This window comes from Phoenix dactylifera, chromosome 1 (genome assembly GCF_009389715.1).
Source record: "Phoenix dactylifera cultivar Barhee BC4 chromosome 1, palm_55x_up_171113_PBpolish2nd_filt_p, whole genome shotgun sequence".
NCBI classification, from domain to species: domain Eukaryota; kingdom Viridiplantae; phylum Streptophyta; class Magnoliopsida; order Arecales; family Arecaceae; genus Phoenix; species Phoenix dactylifera.
Genome location: NC_052392.1, coordinates 17,838,734 through 17,861,551, shown reverse-complemented (window position 1 = coordinate 17,861,551; position 22,818 = coordinate 17,838,734). Strand labels below are relative to the sequence as shown.

The window sequence follows — 22,818 nt, the reverse complement described above, 5'->3', positions numbered from 1 at the left end:
AACTACTTTTCCAACCCTCAAGGCAAAAGTGGCATAGACAAAACCTTCCCATACTCCTTTCAATTCAGCCAAAGTTGTGGAGGTATCAAACCGATAAGAACCACTTGCGGTTATCAATGCAAAGTTCGGTCTTTTAATGATGAAACCTTGCACTCCACTGGCACCATTGTTCACCATATTGCCATTGAAGTTAATCTCAAGGAAACAAGGAAATGAAAGCATCCAAGCAAACCGAATCACTCTAAAAGATGTTAAAGCTGCAAGATAGGGTCCCAAATTTCCTCTACTATGAAAAATCCCTCGGGCATCTGAGCACAAGCGAACCCATCTGCCTGTGTAGTTGCTTTTACGAGGATCATCTTACGTCGATGAGTTAATCCCAACATCCAAGATTGCTGTTCCTTTACAGCACAGGGTCCATGCAATCACAAGCAATCACATGGCAAGCGGACAGCCATGATTGCATAAATACCATCCCAAAGTTCAATATATATATATATATATATATATATATATATATATATGTCTACTCTAAACATATAAAAAAGAAATAGCGGTAAGTAATTTAATATGTTTATCAAAATAAAAGAAGTTCTGCAAATATAAATATAAATATAAAATCTAAGGCAATTACATTGTCATCTATTTGACAGAGTTGTTGGCAGTAGAACTTTCGGAAGTAGGACTTTTTAAAATAGAGCTTTCTAAAGTAGAGCTTCTATAAAAAACTATTTAATGTTTGGTAACTACATTTATAAAATGTTATACAACTTTAATATGTATTTGATAAACAAACTGAGAAATTATTTTTGCTATAACAAAATAACTATAAAAAAATATTGCATAGTATTATATAAATAACATAATAAAATATAATATATATTAATACATAAATATATAATATAGTATAATATTTTTATAATATAATATAATATTATTATAATATAGTAATATAATATTTATTGTATATTGCTGAATCAACCATTTCCAAAAGCGTTCTCGCGTGAGTAAAGGTGAGGAAATCATAAAGGATGTGAAGTGCCGTTTGCCGAAGTCGTGTTGGTGAACACTTTGAGTTTCGTGCACGTGATTAAAATAGTAGAATTTTTTGCCCTCCCAAGGCGTCGCGACTCGAATTTTTGTGCGCAAAGGCAGTCCACTGCTGAAGCAAACAAACGCATGCACGGGTCGACTGCATTCCTTAACGCAGCACATGCGAAATTTCGACATTTGTAAAAGATCTCACTCACTTTCCAATGCACCTCTCGAGTCACTAAATTTTGTGACACAGACTTAGTAAATTCTCCGAGGAGACGTTTTGTTCGTAAAAAATATTTTTTCTCCTGAAAATATATTTTTTTAAAAAAATTTCTATATAAAAAAATTAACTTTTTCATGAAAAAAATTTTCTACGAAATATAAAAATTATATTTTTAATGAAATACAACCTTTCTATCTTATTATTTTTCTATTGACCATTTTTTTTCGCCTTCTTTTTTCGTAAACCAAACGAGCCCTGAAGCCTTTTTGTGTAGTGCGTTGGAGCTTATGGTGGTGATTTGGAGGCTATGGATGACTTGGATTACGGTCAAAAATAAAAAAATAAACACAGCTTGGCACTTCCCCCTCCAAGAAATTGTTAGTCTCTTTTGGTACAACCATGAAATTGTTGTTTGCAACCGACTGGCGGCCAAGATTTTATTTCATAATTTTTTTGAGTGCTTAGCAAAATGATGTATAAATATTGATCAATGCAAACTAATGTTTAATTTCAGCATATCAATCAATATAATGTCAAGATATTGGTGAAAATATTTTAATCAATATTTCACAATCTGAAAGAAAATTTTATCGAGATTAATATTTGTTGCTGCCAAATTTGGAACCGAGGTTGGGAGGCTGCTCGGGTGGCTCGGAGATTGGTAAGTATCGAAGAGCGTTGAGGTCGGCTGTGGCTAAAGTGAACACACGTTGAATTCCGCCGAGGCCCAACTTGCAAGAGGTCTGCTTGCTGGAAGATTTCCAGCAGAAGACCCTCTATGGTTAAGTCAGAATAGTAAAGTAACAGTGTAAAAGGGAGAAATTTTGTAGAGAGAGTCTCCAAAAGAAAAATAAGCTTACTTGAGGATCTCTAGGCCACCCTTTTATATAGGATAAAATACAACCCATTACTTGATTTGGCGTGTTGTGCCTTAGCTGTACGTTAACGGTTTGCACCATTTTAATAACATGGAAACCATCCCGCGAGAGCAGTACACAGTGGCAATTACGCCAATCGCACATTGATTGTAGATCACTATAACTGCTGGTCTTTATTAGCATGAGCAGAGTGGCACCTCGGTCTTCACCAAAGTTGTTCACCTCATGCCAACATCTCAGCGAAGTGTATAGGAAAGTGCTTCTCCAAAGAAAAGAGAAAACGAGATGAGCTTAGACTGCCCTTCATTTTTGACTTCGCGACTGACTATCTACGTCACGAACTTCTAACTTCGCCGCATTGAAGCAGTTGACGTAATCTCTAAGGGACTCTCTTTTCCTCTGTTTAACATTGAGCAATGCATCGAAACCACGATGTTGTCTTCGGCCGATGATGAAGTGGGCCATAAAAAGACGTCCAAGCTGCTCGAAAGAGTGAATCGGTTTGGGATGAAGCTTCGAGAACTAGAACCACGCTGCTTTGCGAAGAATGGTGGAAAAAGTTCTCCAAATAATCATGAGAGCCTTAAAGATCTCCAAATGATCCAAAGGATCCGAGGTGCCGTCGTATAGCTCCAGCTGAGACATTTTGAACTGAGGTAGGATCGGTTCCTCCATGATCTATTAGGAAAAGGAGGTTTCTGTGTCGAGGTTGAGGTCATTATTCGACCTCTAAGTCTGCCCCTTAAGCGCCTGACTAACAGCCCATCTCCTTGATTTTCCTATCGAGGTTTGCTTTCCATTAGGGTAGGGGCTCCCTATGACGAGGAGATGAAAGACCCGGAGCGAAATCCTTGTCGAAATGGAGACTTGGAGTACGTTGCTTCCCACCCTGATCAAGACTCCTCCATCGGGTATACCGACTCTGGTGAGATCGCTATGGACTTTGGCATTGAGAATGGTGCTTGACTTGGTGCATATGAAGCGTTAGTTGTTAGGAGTGGTGACTAGGCCGAATAGGTTCTGGTCGGATTGATTTCGACCATGGGGATGCTTGCTGTAGGCCATGGACTGCTGCAGTCAAGGCCTACATCTATTATACGAGTAAATTAAACCATTCAGTGTTCACAGGTGCAGCGGGTTGTACGAGCTAGGCATGTTTCGGACTCTGAGGCATGCGATGCTTCACGACTCTTTCATGACCTCATATTGATGATTCTCTCTTCATTTGGTGTATAGTACCCTTTTCTGGCACCAATCTGTTGCTGCCAAATTCAGAATCGAGGTTGGGAGGCTGCTCGGCTAGTTTAGAGATCGGTAAGTAGTGAAGAGCGTTGAGGTCGGCTGTGGCTGAAGTTAACAGACATTGAATACCGCCAAGGCCTAACCTATAGGAGGTCCGCTTGTCAGAAGGTTTCTGTCGAGGGACATTTCAATAGTTAAGTTAGAATAGTAGAGCAACATTGTGAAAGGAGAAATTTTGTAGAGGTGTTCGAAAGAAAAAATGAGCTTACTTGAGGATCTTCGAGCCATCTTTTTATATAGTATAGAATACAAATCTGTTATCTGATTTCGCATGTGGTGCCTTAATTGTATAGTAACGATTGGCACCACGTTAACAACGTGATAACTGTCCCATGAGAGTAGTATGCTGCGGTAATTACGCCAATCGCGTATGGACTTCAGTATCAGTATTTATTAGCACAGACATAGTGGTATCTTGATCTTCACCGAATTTGTTCACTTCAGTTAATACCGAGGTCAATAGAGTAGATCTAAGCCTAGACCAAGATGTCTTTTTTCTTGTGCCGATATTATAAATATAATTAGCTTCACATCTAAATTCTAAGGTTATAGCAAGTATTTTTGTTATCTTAGTTTCGGCATACCAAGTGCGATCCAAAACTCTTTTATTTCAATATTTTTAACCTCATTTCATGACTGTCTAGATAAATTGATATTTATCGAAGAAAGATCAACACTTCCGCATTTACTCTTAAAACTGCTGATGGATTTAATTTTACAAATCATTTTAAGAAACTAGATATTCAGAGACGAGCAGACAGCCGATAATATAAATTAATAAAAAATCCGTTTAAAGTACAATTTTATAATTTTAGTATTTTAATATTTATTTTTATGTAATATAAAATTTCAAAATATCATTTTCTTAGTTGGAACTGCAGCTGAAAAGGTTCATCCAATAACAACTTCCAACAACTTTAACAATTAGCATCATCAAATGTTTTTATTCGAATTATCAAAAATCAATCGAACCGTTAACTTACAGGGAAATTTGAACCATTTTTTTTTCAAAAAAAAAAAAAAGAGGGAGCAGCACCCACGCCATGGTGATAGTTTGGAGGAATGGCGAAGCAGGGGCAAGAGAGGAAGATAAGGAGAGAAGGAGGGGATGGAAGTGAGATTTTGAAGTCGTATGTGGGTTCTGACAATATTCCCCTTGAGACAAGACAGTACATGTCGCGCGATTTCCCAGGCGTTTGGGTTTTGAACCCCCCAACTTCATACGACACATCAATTTTCCGAAGACAGAAACGAGCAAGCAAGCAAACAAAAGTAATGAGTTTTTATTAATTTTAGTAACTTGATAATTTGCTCTTGGATTGCTTTGTCCGACAATCTAAAATGGAATAATTTCGTAGGCTCATGCCATCCTCGTTCATCAACTGCTCCTCCTCCTCCTCGGAGTAGTCGCCCCCTTTTACTCACCTTCTTCTTCTCTAACCCTAACCCTAATCCTAAATCTGCCGACCATTCAACTGGATTTCTAGGGTTTTTCGGGCTCCGTGCCGGAGAGACTGGATCAGGTACCGGAACTTCCGGGGCTTGCTTTTTTTTTCGCTTCTTTTTTTGGCATTATTTTTGTTATTTTTTGCTTGAAGGAGTGTCGGTGGAGTCTTGGTGGGATCTTGGAGGGATATTATGAGGTTTTCGTGAGCTGCATTTGGGATTTTTCTGATCTTTGGGTTGGATTTCTAGGGTTTGGAGGCGATTTGTCTTTCCTTAGAAGGTGGCATTTTGTTTGGTCGCATGGGCTTCGTTTGGTTGTATTTGTGGTGGTAAAGAGGCTCATAATGGGGAATGGGGGATCTTGGTGTCTTTGGGATTTTCCGAGGCTCCTTTGCGTCAATGCGGTGATTTAGCTAGCCGCATTGCGGAGATTTGGATGTTTTCTTTTGTTTCTTTGCGTCAATGCTGGGATTTATCTAATTCGTTTTTTTTTCGAGGTATTTTTAACGTTCCTTCTTCTTTTTCTTTCTTTCTTTCTCGATTCTCTTTTGTTGTCCAAGTTTTGATTTTGTTCTCATTTTATCTCTTGTCAAGCAGAAAGGCGCGATTTTACTTGTATTTTAGCTTTCTAGGGCTTTAGAAGTTGAAGGAATCAAGAGAAATGAGAGGGGCTTTCGTGGATCGGTGTTAGCTCTGGGGTGAAATCTTCCCTTTTGGAATCTTTGTAAAGAAAAGGAGGAATTTACTTGTTCTTGCTTCGCCAACAAGCTTGTTTGTGATTTGGGTTTCTGAACAAGGTCGAAATGGAGTTTTTTAAAGGGAAAAAGTTCAGAAGAGCTCGCATGCCAAAAGAGGAGGATGATCTGAACCCTGAAAGCGATCAAGGGGCCTTGGAGGAACCAAAAGTTGGCACCATGGATTCGGCACCGAAGGCAGCTGCTGCTGACCCAGCTGTGGAGGAGGAGGATGATGACGATGATTTCATCACTAATGAAGTGAAGAGGCGGCTGAAGGAGCTGAGGAAGAACAGCTTCATGGTTCTGATTCCTGAAGAATCGTGCCCAGAAGAGGAGGAGTCAAGTTCAAGTGAGTGGAGGGAATCGGAGGTGGAAGATGGGTATCCCTGGTGTGGATTTGATACATTATACAATAAATATTGCGAGAGGATGCTGTTCTTCGACAAGATGATCGCTCAGCAGTTGCAGGAAGCAGGTATATCACTGTCTGATGATGAATCTGGGTTCAACCTTTTATTACTTTTTAGTTTATACATCAAAATTTTCTCAGTTCCATTATAACAAAGTAGCTTAACTTTGAAGGAAATTGGTTTGTCAACCAATTATGTTGATTTTCAATCTGGTTTATGTTTGTGAATTTATTCAAAAATCCAAAATAAATAGGTGATGGTTAAAAGTGTGCAGTCTTGATGTCTTATTCTGGCACGCAACTATGGTTTGAGCTTCCTCTAGTTTAATTGAATATTTAGGATATTTTCTATTGAGTTCTGAGTTTTTGGCTTAGCTTGTCAAGGTATTTTCTACTTTATAGTGTACTTAGTTATGTACTAAAAAAAATTGTGCTAATGTCTTTAATCTCTTAATTAAATAAATTTGCCAGTCAAGCTCTGCATCTCAAATGTCTCTGATGGGTCTGCAAGCAGGGTTGAACTTTTTTCAAGGCCTTGGCTGAACTATACTTGGCATTTAATGCATGCCCACAATCTGGTGAAGGCCAGTAATTTAGGTGCAATCTTTTTGAGTCTTGAAACTCAGGCTGACAGTTTGTGTAAACTTCTGGCGAGTCCTGCTGTGAGAACCTCTTTAATTTGAAGTTCTGCACCACTGCTGATCTAAATTTGATAAGGTTTTGCTTTGTTGTTCTTGTTGTTGTTGTTGTATCTTTATCAAACCCTTGAGTGCCCTCCTACTTTTTTTATCGTTCTTTTTGTTTACTAGCAACCTTTCACACTATTACATGTCTAGTTCCCTTTGTCTTCAAAATGTAACTGCCTCAGTCCTGAAGCAAACAAATTTCTTCAAGCCTTATCTAGTTACAGAATGTTTGATTCCAGAGCAGATGTTCACTGAATATTCAGGATGCTTGCATGCAGGTGCTCTCTCGTTCCACCAATTTCGTTCATATAATTTGTTTCCTATTGTTTATTATGTATATTTCGGGAGGGGCTGCAGCTGTTTTTGTTTCCATTGGCTACTGCATATAGATTAACTTGGAATTTAAGTCTTCTGAATTTATTACAATATACCTGCATCCATATTGACTATTGCACATGAAGATTACGACTTCTGAAACATTTTCTTAGCTTGCATGTGCAAATTACTTTGACGTGTATTTGTAATACCATATTGGACATAATCCCAACCCTGATATGCCTTTTTAATGTGGCAAATAAAGGTATGTCTGCTACCATTTTTGATGTCACAGTAAGAGTTTTATGGAAATTTAGAAATTTTTCTTCTCTATCTTTTGCTTATGTGCATCACTACTTTATCTCTGACTGGTCTACCATTGATCCTGTATGTGATTCTGTTATGTTTGGCAGTTGTCTAATGCTCCTCATTTTTATATGATAAAACACATCATGTCGCAGGATCTTGGAATATTTCAAATAATTCACCGAGATCTGTATCTAAGAAGCTGTCATTGACTCTAAGGAACCTTTCTTTCAAGAAGCGAGATGAACTTCAAGATGACTGTGAGCATCTACGACAATCTCGGGAGGATGACCCTTACCATAGTCTTGAAACTGCTTACATAGCACAAATTTGTTTGACTTGGGAGGCTCTCCATTGTCAGTACACTCAACTGAGTCAGAAACTATCATCCCAACCCGAAAATGCCACCACCTATTGCTATGCTGCTCAGGCATTTCAGCAATTCCAGGTTCTGTTGCAGAGGTTTATTGAAAATGAGCCCTTTGAACAGGGTTCCAGGGTGGAAATTTATGCCCGAACTCGAAGTTCTCTCTCCAAGTTGCTTCAAGTTCCTAGTTTTCAAGGTAAGTGCCAAGAGATAGAGAAGTTCATGTAACTTAACTAATTCACAAAGAATTTGTATTCTGATGCTTGTTTGAGTGGGTAATTTCTCAAATCACTTTGAAAAATTTAGTTTTAATATCAGAATCATGTTCTCTTGCTTTGCACTAGTGATCATCATCTTTGCAACCTTATATAATTCTTTCGTGAGAGCTTGATTAAGTGTTAATCTGCTCATTTACGAGATTGGTTGGTTATGTAAAACTAGTAGCTTTGTTGCACTTAAGCATTGATCGGCATGCTATTTATAAAACCTACATCACTTGTCAGGTATGTTTAAAAGTAAAATGGTCATTGGTGCATGACCTTATGGTCTATCCTCAGCATACTATTTATAAAACCTACCTCAGTTGTCAGGTATGTTTCAAAGTAAAATGGTCATCCATGCGTGCTCTTATGGTTCTATCTGATTTAACAAATTTTGGAGAGTTTTTAACCAGAGGCATGTATTTGATTCTGCACCCTGTATATGATCAATGAATACATGGACATAGAACATCATATGAAACTGCTGATTTCATATATAAGGTTGCCTTGTGAGCTGAACCTGAATTACTTTTGTTTTTTGTTCTGAAAAGAACAGTCTTAAGAGAGTAATAGATAGGGTGGATCAACAACTATAACACTAGTTAACACTTTCAGTGCTTGTGAATGAAACCCCACATGGCTTTTGTGGAAGTATCAAGCATTTGAGTTCAAGGGGATCCTGTTTTCCCCCATGTGCAGGGAATTGTAAATTGACTTACGGAAAAAAGGGAAGCTGGCTTAAAATTTGGAAGCCTGTTCATTTTAGTTAGTTGATAGGTGCATGCCATTCTTCTCTATGATGTTCTAATGTTGACTCTTTAACTATGAAGTAGAATTTAGGAATACTTTGATAAAACTGGTTCGAGATTTCATATAAATTTCATATATGCAGGCACATGACTTGCTTTTTGCCTTCTATCAGGTATGGACCAGAAAGAAAATGAGGCAGATGAATTAGACCCACCGATCTTTTCCTCCGACCTTTTGAATATAATGGAGGAGTCAATTTTAACCTTCCTCCTTTTTGTAAAGACGGATAAGAAAAAATCAGTCAGTTCTCTGAATTTATTTAGGGGTCACAATCAGGATGAAAGCTCCCTTCAGCAGGTTAAAGCCTCTCTTGAGAAGGTATGCTTCATAAGCTGGTCCATTTCTATCCCCCTTCTAGTAAAATCCCATGATCCATCTTTTTAAGTGGCTACTTATGCGGTTCATTTAAATGTACTTGAAAATACTCTAGAGGAAAAACTGGCATTCTCTTTGTTTTGCAATAATTCTCCTGCTTTCTTGTTTTATTGATCAATTATTTAGTGAATTCTCTTTAACCATGATTATCGCCTTCATTGGTATCTCATCTGTGCAGTCTTTAGTTTTAAGTATCGGCTAGTCAAGAGTTAACTTCTTCTATAGCTGTCTGTGGTTGTGTAATGTGAGAATGGCATTCTGTTAAAGTATCAATAAAAGCCCCTCCAGAGGCAAGTAATTGTGATTTGTTATTGCATAAGGTATTTTGCTAGCCTAAGAATCCGAGGTTGCTTTTGTTGTAACAATCAATTTCACTTAGATATGTAGCATAGATGATTTTATTGTGTATATGTCTCAATGAAGTACATGCTTTAGAGAACTCTTATTTTAAATTCTCCAAGATCTCGTCTCCTGAGGTTAGTACTCTCTAAAGATCCATGTATGTAACAACAGAAGGAGAGCAAAGTGAAGGAGCTCTCCAAAATCAAAGGTTGGAAGAAATCGTGGCCAGCCACCCCAGATAAAGTGGAGCTGCTACTTGGCCTCATTGACATCAAAGTCGTAGCAAGGGTTTTGAGAATGGCAAGAATCAGCAAGGAGCAGTTGCTATGGTGCGAAGAGAAGATGAGCAAGCTTGATTTGTCTGAGAACAAGCTCTGCCGAGATGGGTCGCCAATCCTTTTCCCTTGTTGATGTTTTTTTTTTTTTCTTCTGTTAAGGTGGGTAGCATCTTTTGGAAACCTGGACCTATATATTTATCTTATGATTTGTAAGTTGGTCGTTTTGCTGCTAGCTTGTAGTAACCCGAAGTAACCAATCATGAAAGTTCGCTCACTAGTGTGATGTCACAGTTCATCAGCAGACCTCATATTGATATATCACAGCAGGTTTTAGTTACTGAAAAGTAGATCTAAGTTTGTTCACTTGCATTATTTAGTATGGCATAAACTTGCACTGAGTTATTTGAAAGCACTGTTGCCAGGTTGTAAATGTCAGCATGTATTTGATTCCTATATTGCATTGGCAATCTTAAGTAATCAAAAAGATTAAACTAATTGTAGAGCTCAATCATCTCCCGAGCTGTAGGGTGGTCAGAAGCTAAAACAACAGAAGCAGCCATTTTGACTTCTCAGATCTAGATCTGTACCTGATAATTTAATCGAGCTTTGTACTTTAGCTTGCTCGATTTGCTGATTTATTAAGCTCAACGTTGTCTTTGTCAGGTTACAGGGTGTGAAACTGGGGTCCTTTATGGATTCTGTTTTGAGCTGGACCCCCTCTTCTATAACTTTTTATCAGCACATGAATAGGTTTAAAATAAGGAATGTAAAGTGTGTGGGGTGGCCTTGGTTCTTCGTTTTAGCTGTGTTGGAACTGCGGCAGTTCTGACAATTTTGGAGGGCCTACTCTTAGGGATTCACATTGGGCCATTAGGGCTGGGCTTTAGTTGGTCACGGGTTCAGCCCAGTTTATTGGACGCTAGAATGAGTCCACCAAACTGTCACAAATGGAGCTTGGGGGGAAATTGGGCCAACCTAAGTTATGGACCGAGCTGTCTCATGATATTCTGAATTCAGCTCATGTACCATGGGCGAACAGCCCAACCCCTGGAACATATTATAGCTTTAGGTGGTGAAGAGTCGGGGTCGATGTGAATTTTTGAGGAAGATCAGTCATCGTCGGATCATTGAGGCCGGCCTTCTTTCTTGCTCGATGGGTGGGTTTTGCAGTCAAGCTCTCTTCTGCCTTTGTACTCGAAAGTCTCCGGCTTGAGGAAACTTTTGCATGCCGCCATTATCTTTTGGGAGGGCCTACGCCCTATAGAAATTATCTATTTGAGACTGTTCTTTGGCCTGAAGGTTGACATTAGAATTCTAGCTTTCATTAAAATTCAAAACATGCACCGTCATTTCTCCTTCTGCAGTCCTATCATATGTATAATGTTAAATCTTTGTCAACGATTCTTAGTTAGAAGAAAATTCTTTAAGTAATTATTATCTTGATCTGTATTTATCATATTATACAAATAAAGAACTATATAGTATACAAATAAATACATTTGTATAATATATACGTCAAAATTGAATATTGGGCTGGGCTGGATTGGGCTATTGGGTTCATAAATCACAAGTTCAAGCTTGGTCTGAGATTTAAATCAGGCCGATGTTTGTGGCCGGAGCTCATCCGTGCTGTAAATTTTGGCCCATTCTTTTTATACTTCGGCCTGGGTTAAGTAGGACATGGACTGGGCTAGTCCAATGTGCATCCATATGGTGCATTTGAGTAACTTCCATGATGAAGCAGGGGATAGCTACCAGCTGATCTTTTCACTATCTGCATCATAAATTATTATCTTATTTTATTTTTTAAAAATATTGTGAGCTGTTAGATGTTAACTCAGAAAAGAAAAAAAAACATCCTATATGAGCAGTAGGGTTATAATAGAGTTAAAGCATAATCAAGCTTGGGTCTGATCAACTTTGGTTTGAAATTTGTTTCCAGCCGGATAGTTGAGATCTTGCATGATTTTTTTTACCTCTATTTCAAGCTTGATTTGAGCTTAATTTTGAACCAGGCCAATACAAGGCAAATTGAACAGCTTGAAGATCCTAAATCGAATTAAAGAAATTCATGCTCAAACTAAGTTTAGTTCTAGCTTAAGTTAAAGCTTGATTCAAGCTAGTTTGAAATATAATTAATATTTAGTAATTTTAAAACTAAATAAATATTCAAGCTTGAAACAATCTTAATATTATGGATCATTGGATCTAAGACCCAATAATTACTATATAAATGAGATAGACTTTGCTCATCTCAAAATGATAGTGTATCTATCTCCACAATTAATTATTAGTTATCCAAAAAAAAGTTCATACTATTAAAAATATCTAAAAACTAAAGGCCATATAGTTTAGTGGTCTAACCTAAGCATTAAAATTATTGATTTTAAATCTATACATGTTTTAACATGTGTAGATCAGGATCAACACTATTAATCCTTAATTTAAGTGCTTTATAATGTATTTAGCTTAGTATGGTGGAAACTGTCTATTTTTGCATTTATTTGATATATAAGTGAAGAGATCATCAAAACAAATAGTTTTTTGATTTCTAGACGTTTTTAATGATATAAATCATGATCTATGATATGAATCTTCAATTTGAGTGCCTAATTATTGATTTTAAACCTAACAGAGGTATATACCTTCTCTCAAGAAAATAGTACTCACATACAGACATACATACAGATACATATATGTATGTATATATGTATGCATGTATGTATATGTATATAACTTAATCTAGTTGAGCTTGATCAAGCGAGGTCTATTTTTGGCTCGATGTGGGTTTATTTTCGATCCTTTATTACTAGTTTAAAATTGATTCATTTAGTTTTGAATTGAGTTTGAACTATACTTTTATAGCCAAACTGTGCCTAGATTGTTTGCCACTAGGGATGGAAATATGCCGGGCTACGCCAGGCCACACCCTTACTTGAGCCTGGCCTAAAATATTTTTTCCGGTTTTAGGTTGCCCTTAGGTTTGAAAATGTTTGGAAAACCTGCCCATGCCTAGGTCCAAGCCAACTCAAACCTGATTGGGCTAGCCCAACTTTGTTGAGTGGACTATGGTCTATTGAATCACAAATAGCTTTTTTATTGATAATTCAAAATTATAATTATTTCGAGATGATTTGAAATGCATCCAACTATTATGCCTTTAAAAGATTCTAGAGGCTTGAAAACACCAATGTTCAACAATTGTAAGCCCAAAAACTTAAGGAAGGATGATGAAGGGTTTTGGACTTATTCGGGCCTAAATCCGAGCTCTATTTTAGACCTTGTCCGGGCTCCGGCTTGGGCCGGGCTAATAATATACTCAAGCTCGATCCAAAAAACAAATAGGTTCTTATATTTAAGCCCAAATCTAACCTAAAAGTTTTCAAGCCTAGCCCGTTGTCTAACCCGAAGTTGGTGCAGCCGAGTTTATTTCCAACCCTATTAGCCACCCCCAGTGAACCATGATTTTGTCAAATAATATTGTTTACGGTTGTAATTTACTCTTATGCAACTAACAACAATTTTATAAGTGCAACAATTATGTTGCAAAATTCAGTTCAAGATATGGCCCTAAATCTTTTACTTCGTTAGAAGGAAAAATAGCGCCTGTTGTGGTTCAAATTTGGCCCGAGGGTGACCACGCCGGAGGAGTCGAGAGAGCTGCCGACTGGAGCGGAAGAAGGAGAGCCACTTCCACGCGACGGTGTACCTGCACAAAGCCTCACCGGGGGATCCGGTGAGGGCCCTCCGATGCTCAAGTTAAGGTAGATCTTAGTTGGTCCAAAAAGTTTTCCTAGTGTTACCTAATGGGGCTACATATAGCCCTCGGAGATGTGTCTAGGTGGCAGAGGTATGGCCCATCTTCAGCATGGGAGGAGATAGGTTTCAGACAGATGGCGGCTAGAGCTTGCTTGGGCACACGGCGTAGGCCGTTCCTGTGAACGGTAAGGCGTCGATAGGTGCGGCGGGGTATAGCTGGAGCAGCATGGCATTATTCTTGACTATCGTTGGTCAGTAAACAAAGCATAATGCAGTGACGTTGTAATGTACGACCACGTAGGCGGGCATAGGCACATACGTGGATGCGGTCGTGGGCGAAGCTGAGCTCGATGAGGGGTCGCATCGTGCGTTCGGCGAGGTCATTTTGGCGGGTGTTGAGGTCGGCCTAGCTTTTTCAATTTCGAGATTTGCTCGGTAGGGCGCCCCGAGTTCAAGGGTCGGGGCACGTTGTTAGATGGGGCGCCTCGAACTTGGCCAAGGTGTATCGTCGAATATTAAAGGCGCCCCGAGCTCGGGTCGAGGCGCGTCGGCGAATATACAAGGCGCTCCAAGTTCGGTTGGGGTGTGTTGGCGAATATTGTGGGAGCCCCGAGCTCGGTCGGGGCACATTGTTGAATGGTCCTGCGGTCGGAAGAGCTTTTTGGCTCGCAACTGACTCAGCAGGGCATTCCAAGCTCTGGCTCGGGACGTCATTACAGGCAGAAAAAGCTATGGGAGGTCGTAATAGCAGAGAGATCCAACCAAGGTCAATTGAGCCTTTGGCAAAGTCTGAGATTGGGCCAGTTCTGAGCATGGTTGTAGTCTTGCCCAGTTGATGTTGTGGGATGATCCCTTGCGCCAGGCAGGATGATCCATTTTGCCCCCCATCAGCGCCAACCCAAAATAGTTGCTATGATAGGCCAACAACGTTATTGAATCTTGATTTTTGGTTAGTTCTTAGCCTAAATTTTAATTTATCTTCTGTTTGGTAGGAAGGATAGATAGAGAAGGAAGAATATACTGGGAGAAAAGATAGATGGGTCTTCCATCGATCTTTGCATATGTTTGGTGAAACATTAAGGATGGATGGGAATGCTTCCCTCGTCTGTTTGTTATAGGAAGAATTAAAGAAATAACAGGTGATATATGTATGACATGTTTACTAATTATGCTTTGGTAAAAAAATAATTATCAATTTATAACTTTTATTTATACGAAAGAAGTAGGGCACCATATATAGTCTTATATTAAATATTAAATTTAATTTAAGTTAATTAAATAAAAGATTTTATAGATTAATTATATATGAACTTGTTTTTATTCATTAATTATATAAATAACTAATTAATTTGTAATTTAATGATGTTAATTTAAAAGTAAAAAAGTGTTAAAGTTTTGTTAAAAAATTATGAGGGGTAATATTATTAATGTAAAAAATTCACCCCTCATATGCTTCATCTATCCTTCCTTGCGTCCTCCTAAATTGAAAGGATTTAAATTGGCGGTCTAGGATAGACTGATAATTCCTCATTTTCATCCATCCTTCCTAAAATTTTTTGAACTAAACGGTAGATCAAGACTATCCATCCTTCTAACTCCATCCATTCTCTCTCTCATCAGCCTAACCAAACGCAACAGCGGCTCACCAGGCATTTATCTGAGACAATGGTAGTAGTACTAGAGATCCAGAAAATGATTAATGCTAATAGTTATTATAACATATGCTACGTTGATTAGATATTATTTGCATTTTTATTACCTCTCTAGTCAAATAATATTTAAATTTAATTGTATCTTCCATTTTGGTTTGAAAAATAATATCTTAATAGGCAAATGCTGATACAGTCAAATAATGTCATATTTTTCTGTCTAAATAGCCTATTACAATTATTTGAAAAACTCATTACATGACTAAACTAGACAGAGTAGTAGCCGTTATTTTCCTACATTGGTTAATAATGGCCTCACGGATGGTCCATTATTTGACACTTCCCCGGTCCAACTTCAAGCAAATTAGAGAAGCCTAGGACCCGGCAAATACGTACAGTCATCTAACGGTCCATATCTTTAGCTTGTCTCCATCTTTAGCTCCATCAAACGGTCTGGAGTTTCTTATCAGGTGGAAGTATATTAGGCTGTATGACTACACGAAAAATTATAAATTAATTTGTTTGGCTTGGGTTGTTTTTTTTTTTTGTTTTTTTTTTTTTGTTGTAACGGATGTTTCATACAATTCTAGTACGGATACATCCAAAAGAGTCAAAATACAGCATATTTCGGAGCGCACTAGGCAGCTCATTCTCTCCAAACAAAAAATGCCTCCAGAATGATTTATCATATATGAGGCCACGCAGTCTGCAGCCCCATTAGTCTCTCTGTAGACATGTATAGTCTAAAAGGCTATCCCATCATAAACTATGGCTCGGATATTTCGGATCAAAGGTGGCACTCACACGCACCGCCAACAATCCGTTGAACCCATCCAATGACTGCGGTCGAATCTCTCTCAAACAATATCGCACTAGCCATAGCACTCATTGGGCATAGCCTAGCCCGGCCCATGCCACCCCCAACTTAGTCCTCAGGGGCTAGTTCGATTCGTCCATTAAGAAATTGTGAGAATGAGGGCAGTTTTGGAGAATCGGCTTCAGAAGGCATCAAGAAGTGGCTTTAAAGCTTGACGCGAATCTTCTTCATCCATTAGCTTTCGGGCCGACGACAATTTTTCTTTTTTCTTAGCTTTTTAATATTCCCTTGGTGTCAAAGATTGCAAGAAGGCAATGATTACTGCTGTAATAGAAGTAGGGTTACCAAATTACTCACTATTATAACGTTACCGCTGTTATTTGTCCAATAAAATCTTTAAAATTCTAAGGCAATGATCGTCATTGGCAGTTATAAACATATATACAAACATCTCTCCATAGTACACACACACACACACACAACGTTAGTAACATAAAAATAATACTATACTCCTCTGTAAATTGAAAAAAGATTAAAAAAACATAATAATGTTTGTTTTAAAAAAAACAATTGATCAGTGTTCATATTGTTCCTTTCCGACAAATCAACAGCTCTACACGGAACAACGGAATAAAGAAAAAGAAAAGACCGAGTTTATACAAACATTGGCTTTTTATTAGCCTTTACATGGCGACCTTAGTCATGTAATCTTATTAAAGTGCCAAAGCCATTGTTAGATGCAAGCAATATTTTGCCTCTTCGCTGAACTTCCCCACTCTTCTGTAGAAATTTTCTTTGAATTGATCGTTGTAACCTTCTCTCTCTCTCTCTCTCTCTCTCTCTCTCTCTCTCTCTCTCTCTCTGTGTGTGTGTGTGTGTGTGTGTGTCTCCACAACTCCCAGCTCAGAAACCCAGGTTTCTCTGCCAATGAATACTGTCTTTTTTTTTTCAAGTTTGCTTCAGAAATTAGCAGTATATATGCTTTAGTTTGTCTTGTGTTGATTTCATAATTTCTGTACTTCCGATTTATAAAGGTGATCGCAGTAGCCTTCAATATGCCAACAGAAGTTGCATATGGGGTGTATAACTTCTATTGTCATAGTTCGATCCTGTTTCCTTTTCCTTCTCTAGAATTTTTATCTCCAATAGTTGTCACAAAAAAAAATAATCGGATTAGCTTCTTTTATCTCCAAGCCAATAGATAGTTTCCTTCACAAAATTCGTTGCAAGCAAGCTCATGAAGCAGTCTTCTTTTGAATATTTCTTCTCTTGTTTTCCATCTAACTTCTTTATTCTACTAAATACTTTCATTCTTGCTTTCCTTCATTTATCCATACCGAACTTTCTTTTTTGTAGAAATATTGATGGGAGTGCATCTGATGTAATAAGTGCTATTGCCATATAAGTTCTTATTCACCTTTTTCATTTTTTTAATTTGTAGTTCAACATTTGAATCCCATCCTCTCTTGATTTATGATAATTTACTACATCATGGGATTTCTGATGTTTCCTTGCCGCTTCATAGAAATAAGCACAGCAGATTTATTGATGTATACTGTGCATGTTTAATTTTTTATTTATGATCACAATTATTTTACAATAAAATTTCCCCCTAGATTTGTTTATGAAAACAGAAGAATTTTTTTTAGCCAATTAGTCTTTGCTCAGCCAATTGGCATCTCTCTCCTCTCTGCTTACACTGGGAGAGGTCTCGAGTTTGGCTGGGAATGGTGGCAAGAGCCATTATTTTTTCTTAAAATAAGACTGTGTTTTCCCTATTTTCCCAATCATCAGCTTCTTCAACTTCAGAGATACTGTCTGCAGATTTTCTTTTTCTTTTGTTTGGAATGCAGTAACATGACTCAACTCATCATCTTTCCCTGCCACTTTAACACTGTCATCCCATAAATTATTAGAGGAAAAAAGTTATGCTTTAACTTGGATTTCTTCGCAAATAGGATATACTATTAAATCTTGTTAGCATAACAGATGTAGATTTGATTTTCTTTTCTTCTTCTTTTTTTCCCCAGACTTGTGAAGTTTTTTATACATTTTCCCTAGTTTTTATCTTTCTGACCAAATTTCTACCTCTCTCCTTCCATCTTTTTCAGTGTCTGGAAGGATTTATAACCGAGGAACTGGGTTGAGATTTTAAAACATCATTGCCTTTCTCGGAGAGGAAAAGAGCATATAATTCTAGGATTCCTTTACTGATTTCTTTGCACAGTATGTTTCATCTTTCCCTAAGTTTTGTTTGGAACAAATAACTTGAAAACCAAGCATAGAATATTTTTCAGTCTGGTTTTGCATGAGATTCTAGAGCTGTTAACTTCTATGGATAACCTTTGTGTTGCTTCTTCTTTCAAATATGCTTTTCTTGCATGAGCATACTGGCTCCAAATTTTCCTTTGCAGCTCGGATGCATGGAATAGTAGTACAAAATCCTATAGAGTTTTGGAAAAACATCAAGAGTTTTTTATACTGATTCTGGTTTCAGCTCGAGCCCGAAGAATTCATAGGAAGGTACCTGGAGATGGGATGTTCAACTTCAAAATTGGATGATCCGGAGGCTGTCCGGATCTGCCGGGACAGAAAGAATTTTATCAAAGAGGCCATCGAGCAGAGAAACCGGTTCGCTTCTGGTCACATTGCTTACATCCAGTCTTTAAGGCGTGTCTCCCTTGCTCTTTGTACTTATGTTGGTGGAGATGAAGACCATGGCTTCTTCTTCTTAGATTCCTACACAACACCACCATTGACACAGGTCAGAAAGGTAAGCCCTGAAGTCATCTCAATTCCTTTAAAATGCTTCACACTGACACCAACCAAGCCAGGCGAAAGCAGCTCTTTTGTTGCGAATTACTTTAGACCGGGCGAAATTCCATCAGTTTCTATTGAGGAAGTGCCTGAGTCACCAGAAATTGTGAGAATTGAATCCTACTACCCTATGGATGATCATTATGGCATCAATAGTTCTTTCACCGCAGATGCTCCACCACCGAGCACATCATTCTTCTCTTCACCTTATAACAGACCAAGCTATCCACCAGCATCACCTCAAACCTCAAACTGGGACTTATTCTGGAACCCTTTCTCATTGATGGATACATATGGATACCCTCCTATGAACAGTCTTGATCAGGTAATAGATGATGATGAGATAACAGGGTTAAGGATGGTTCGGAAAGAAGGGATTCCTGAATTGGAAGGAGAGGAAGACAAAAATAACAAAGAGAATGAAGAATCTGTGAAGGTGGAAATGGTAAAGAAACCAAAGGTTGTCCCAGAACATACTGGAGAAAAGGTCAGCAGAGATAGAGATAAAGATGATGACAAAACTAGGAAGGTGAATGAAGTGAAGGAGCTTCAGTCTCAAGGCACAGAGAGTATGGAAGTATCAGAATCTAGGAAGGCCATGGTTCTTGAGGTCAATAACGAGCAGGGAGTCGTGAGCAATAGAGAGAGTACACAAGAAACTCCTCGTTTTACAGTATATGTGAACAGAAGACCCACAAGTATGGCAGAAGTTATGAAGGATGTAGAGGGGCAGTTCTTGAGAATTTGTGATTCTGCTAACGAGGTTTCAGTGATGTTGGAAGCAAGCAGAGCTCAGAAATCCTCGAACTCAATAGCAGGTATTTTCATCAAGCCACTAGCTACTTAAAGTTCATAGACAGCAAGATGTTGAATCTTTCATGCCTCTTGAACTCTTTTCCTCAACAAAAAACATACATTAGAAGATGTTACATGCCAACAAATTTTGCTGTGAACTCTTTCCTTTTGGTAAACGAAAGAACGGTGCTTTTCATCACTTAAATATATAGCTCGATAGATATTCTTATTCTTATTCTTATTCTTATTATTATTTTGTTGTAAAGATGACAGCCAATGTTCCATGCCAACCAGATTTACTTGCCGTGTTTGCATTGATATTTTCAGGAAAATCCAATTATGTTTTTGTATTGTTACATGACAGTTTGGATGTTGAACCCAGCTTCTTTGTTCCATTCAACATCATCCCTTTCATCATCTTCTAGGCTCCTCAAAGCTTCTTCCACTTCGAGGGATGATGGCAATGAAAATGGTGGTAATCACTCAGAGGAATCTCTTATGATATCTGGAAGCCACAAGTCAACCCTGGACAGATTATATGTATGGGAAAAGAAGCTATATGAAGAAGTCAAGGTATTTCTTTATTACAATGTCTTGGCTAGGTTCGTTAGTTAATGATATTGGCGTAGGAAATATGAAAATTTCCAGTTTATAACTAAAAGTTCTTGTTGGCAGGCTGAAGAACTTTTGCGTATAGCATATGAGAAGAAATGCATGCAGCTTAGGAGTCAAGATCTGAAAGGGGCAGAGCCTTCTGTTGTTGATAAAACAAGAGCTGCGATAAGAGATCTCCAAACTCGGTTAAAAGTTTCTATAAATTCAATGGAGTATGTTTCAAAAAGGATTGAAACGTTACGTGATCAGGAATTATATCCACAGCTTGTGGATTTGATACGAGGGTATGTTTGATTAACTACCTGCTAGTTAATTATGTTACTTGAAATATGCAACCAGAAGATATTCCTCTACAGATGATAGATTTTTAAGGTTTATGCAACATTTACTCATTCTAGATACTCAAAAAGTCTTTTTCTTCCTTTTTAAGTTTTTTAGGTAAACTCAAAAGTGTTTGATCAGTTCAAGAAAATGGAGAGAGAAAAAAAGATGGAACTTATGACGATACTTGCACTTTACTTTAGTAAAAGTGTTTATTTTATGTTAGAACTTAAGAGTATATCATGTTAGCAAATAGTGTAACTATATACATTTGGAAATGTGCATAAGATGCCCGCTGAACTTGATGAAGAAGGCACAGATAGATTGTAGATTGGCTAAAAACACGTACGAATGTATGTTAGTCCCACTTCAACTATGCATTGGATTAATCTTAGGTATTTTTACCTGATCCAAAAATTCAAATAGTATCTTTCAGCTAGCTTTCTTGAATGAAGCCCTAGCTATTGCAAATGGCATCAGAGTGATTTAGGCTCATAATCCATGTAGACTAGAAGACACTGAAGCACAGAATTTTTGAGTTGACTACAAGCTGATTGTGGCGTTTGTAATTGAATTTAATTATGTCCAAATTCTTAACCTAATGAAAATGCCAGAGCTTAAATAGCGAAAACGTGTATGGACCTGTGCAAACGTGGGTTTAGTCCCGTATTGGTTATATACATAGTAAATCTTGGATGCTTATACAAGGCTAAAAAATCTAAATAACGCCTTTCAGTTAGTCTTTTTTAGTGAGGTTCTAGATTGTTAGAAGAAACAAGAGATTCATCATTGTTATATGTATGCTCCGTGCCATGCAAAATATTTTGGACATACTAATTTCTTGAGAAATTAAATTTTTTAACATCATACATACCTTCTTTCCAACAAAAATATTATGGGGAGTTACCGTTTTATACATACACATCAAACATCATATATATGTGTCTAGCATTATGAAAGCCATAAACACACGCGAGAAAGGCAGTATCGTTACCTTGATAGAGAGGATTTTCTTAGTCTCAGGCATAGGAGATGTTTTTTTGGATTAGCGAAGGGAGAGTTTTTGTATTTAAAACACGGCAGGATGCTTGCTTTTCAGGCACCTATCTCAGTTAGTGCAGTAGAATTCTCACTTAATTTCTTCTCTCTTTATGATTCCTTAACTTTGTTTAATGTTTTCAGATAAAAAGGCACACTTGGTTAGGTTGTACACTCATTTATGTTTGCGCGTAGTACGTCATCGCTGTTGCTTTCGGCGCAGGTTAGCGAGGATGTGGACGGCCGTGGCGGAGTGCCACCGGATCCAGAAGCGCACAATAGACGAGGCCAAGCTCCTCCTCTTCTCCTCCTCCCCCGCCGCAGTCCCCGCCGGAGCTCCGCCGCCAAGGGCCTCCCGCTCCGCCGCCCGCCTCGAGGCAGAGATCCGGAACTGGCGCTCCTGCCTCGCGGCCTGGATCGAGGCCCAGCGGTCCTACGCCCGCGCCCTCGCCGGCTGGATCCTCCGTTGCGCGCCGCCCACGAGGGACACCGGCGACCAGTCGGCGCAGGTGTCGCCGCTTTCCGGCGCCAGCGGAGCGCCCCCGCTCTACGGGGTCTGCGTGCGGTGGTCCCGGGTGCTCGACGCGGTCGACGAGAAGAAGGCGATCGAGGGCGTGGATTTCTTCGCGGCGGGGGTAGGGTCGGTGACCGGGCAGCTGAGGGAGGGGGCGGCGGCGGCGGCGGAGGGGCTGGGGATGATGACGGCGGAGGCCTGCGCGAGGGTGCTGTGCGCGGGGATGTCGGTCGCCGCCGGAACACTTGCGGAATTCGCCGGCGCGTCGGCGGAGGGGTACGAGGCGTTGCTGAAGACCTGGGAGGAGGGTGGAAGGGAAGGTGGGGTGGATTCGTAGTATGGGAACAGTTTGGGCTGATAACTTATCCGTGATTAATATTAAGTTCTTAATCGCAATATATGTGACAATCTCAAGCATGGCTACCAGTTCAATTATGTGACAATCTCAAGCTTGGCTCAAATTAAACCTGAATCAAACGAAACTGAATTCAATTGAAATAAGTTTGAAACTAAGTCAGCTCAATCAAGCTTGAAAATATTATATGGTGTAACATATTGGATATATAGTACCATATACTCTATTTGTACTTCCATACAAAAAGTTTTAATTGATGAATTAGATAAATAATTTTTATTATTTAGGTGTGATAACATATTTTTTGAGTATTTATTATTTTTTGTTATTTCCATCTTTCTAGTTTCTACATCTATCTATTCTATT

The 22,818-nt window shown here is 38.7% G+C and overlaps 2 protein-coding genes across 11 annotated transcripts; both read left to right on the top strand.

Moving 5' to 3' along the window:
- The first annotated feature begins 4,591 nt into the window (after window positions 1-4,591).
- On the top strand, window positions 4,592-10,135 carry LOC103701466. 4 transcript variants are annotated; one of them, XM_008783519.4, is made up of 6 exons: window positions 4,785-4,964; window positions 5,137-5,384; window positions 5,485-6,099; window positions 7,496-7,903; window positions 8,890-9,095; window positions 9,666-10,135. In XM_008783519.4, the coding sequence occupies exons 3-6, from the start codon at window positions 5,691-5,693 to the stop codon at window positions 9,903-9,905; spliced, it is 1,263 nt and encodes a 420-aa protein (XP_008781741.1). In that variant the 5' UTR covers window positions 4,785-4,964; window positions 5,137-5,384; window positions 5,485-5,690; the 3' UTR covers window positions 9,906-10,135. The 4 variants fall into 4 exon arrangements, with proteins under 4 accessions (XP_008781742.1, XP_008781741.1, XP_008781740.1 ...); XM_008783520.4 differs by lacking the exons at window positions 4,785-4,964; window positions 5,137-5,384 and adding an exon at window positions 4,592-4,713; XM_008783518.3 differs by lacking the exon at window positions 5,137-5,384 and having other exon boundaries at window positions 9,666-10,116.
- A 6,595-nt stretch (window positions 10,136-16,730) lies between these two features.
- On the top strand, window positions 16,731-22,552 carry LOC103701465 (protein ALTERED PHOSPHATE STARVATION RESPONSE 1). 7 transcript variants are annotated; one of them, XM_039128477.1, is made up of 5 exons: window positions 16,731-16,912; window positions 18,495-19,632; window positions 19,974-20,182; window positions 20,285-20,508; window positions 21,807-22,552. In XM_039128477.1, exons 2-5 carry the CDS (start codon window positions 18,531-18,533, stop codon window positions 22,432-22,434), a joined length of 2,163 nt encoding a protein of 720 aa, XP_038984405.1. In that variant the 5' UTR covers window positions 16,731-16,912; window positions 18,495-18,530; the 3' UTR covers window positions 22,435-22,552. The 7 variants fall into 7 exon arrangements, with proteins under 7 accessions (XP_038984405.1, XP_038984401.1, XP_008781739.2 ...); XM_039128473.1 differs by having other exon boundaries at window positions 18,109-19,632; XM_008783517.4 differs by having other exon boundaries at window positions 16,731-18,223.
- The last annotated feature ends 266 nt before the right edge of the window (window positions 22,553-22,818 follow it).

What these genes read in the sequence shown, in the direction of transcription:
- LOC103701465 (XM_039128477.1), top strand. Translation starts at nt 18,531, where the DNA reads ATGGGATGTTCAACTTCAAAATTGGATGATCCGGAGGCTGTCCGGATC. An exon ending in ATCCTCGAACTCAATAGCAG is followed by an intron (nt 19,633 to 19,973) that starts GTATTTTCATCA and finishes GTTACATGACAG; the next exon opens with TTTGGATGTTGAACCCAGCT. An exon ending in AGCTATATGAAGAAGTCAAG is followed by an intron (nt 20,183 to 20,284) that starts GTATTTCTTTAT and finishes TCTTGTTGGCAG; the next exon opens with GCTGAAGAACTTTTGCGTAT.
- LOC103701466 (XM_008783520.4), top strand. Translation starts at nt 5,691, where the DNA reads ATGGAGTTTTTTAAAGGGAAAAAGTTCAGAAGAGCTCGCATGCCAAAA. An exon ending in TCAAGTTCCTAGTTTTCAAG is followed by an intron (nt 7,904 to 8,889) that starts GTAAGTGCCAAG and finishes GCCTTCTATCAG; the next exon opens with GTATGGACCAGAAAGAAAAT. An exon ending in TTAAAGCCTCTCTTGAGAAG is followed by an intron (nt 9,096 to 9,665) that starts GTATGCTTCATA and finishes ATGTAACAACAG; the next exon opens with AAGGAGAGCAAAGTGAAGGA.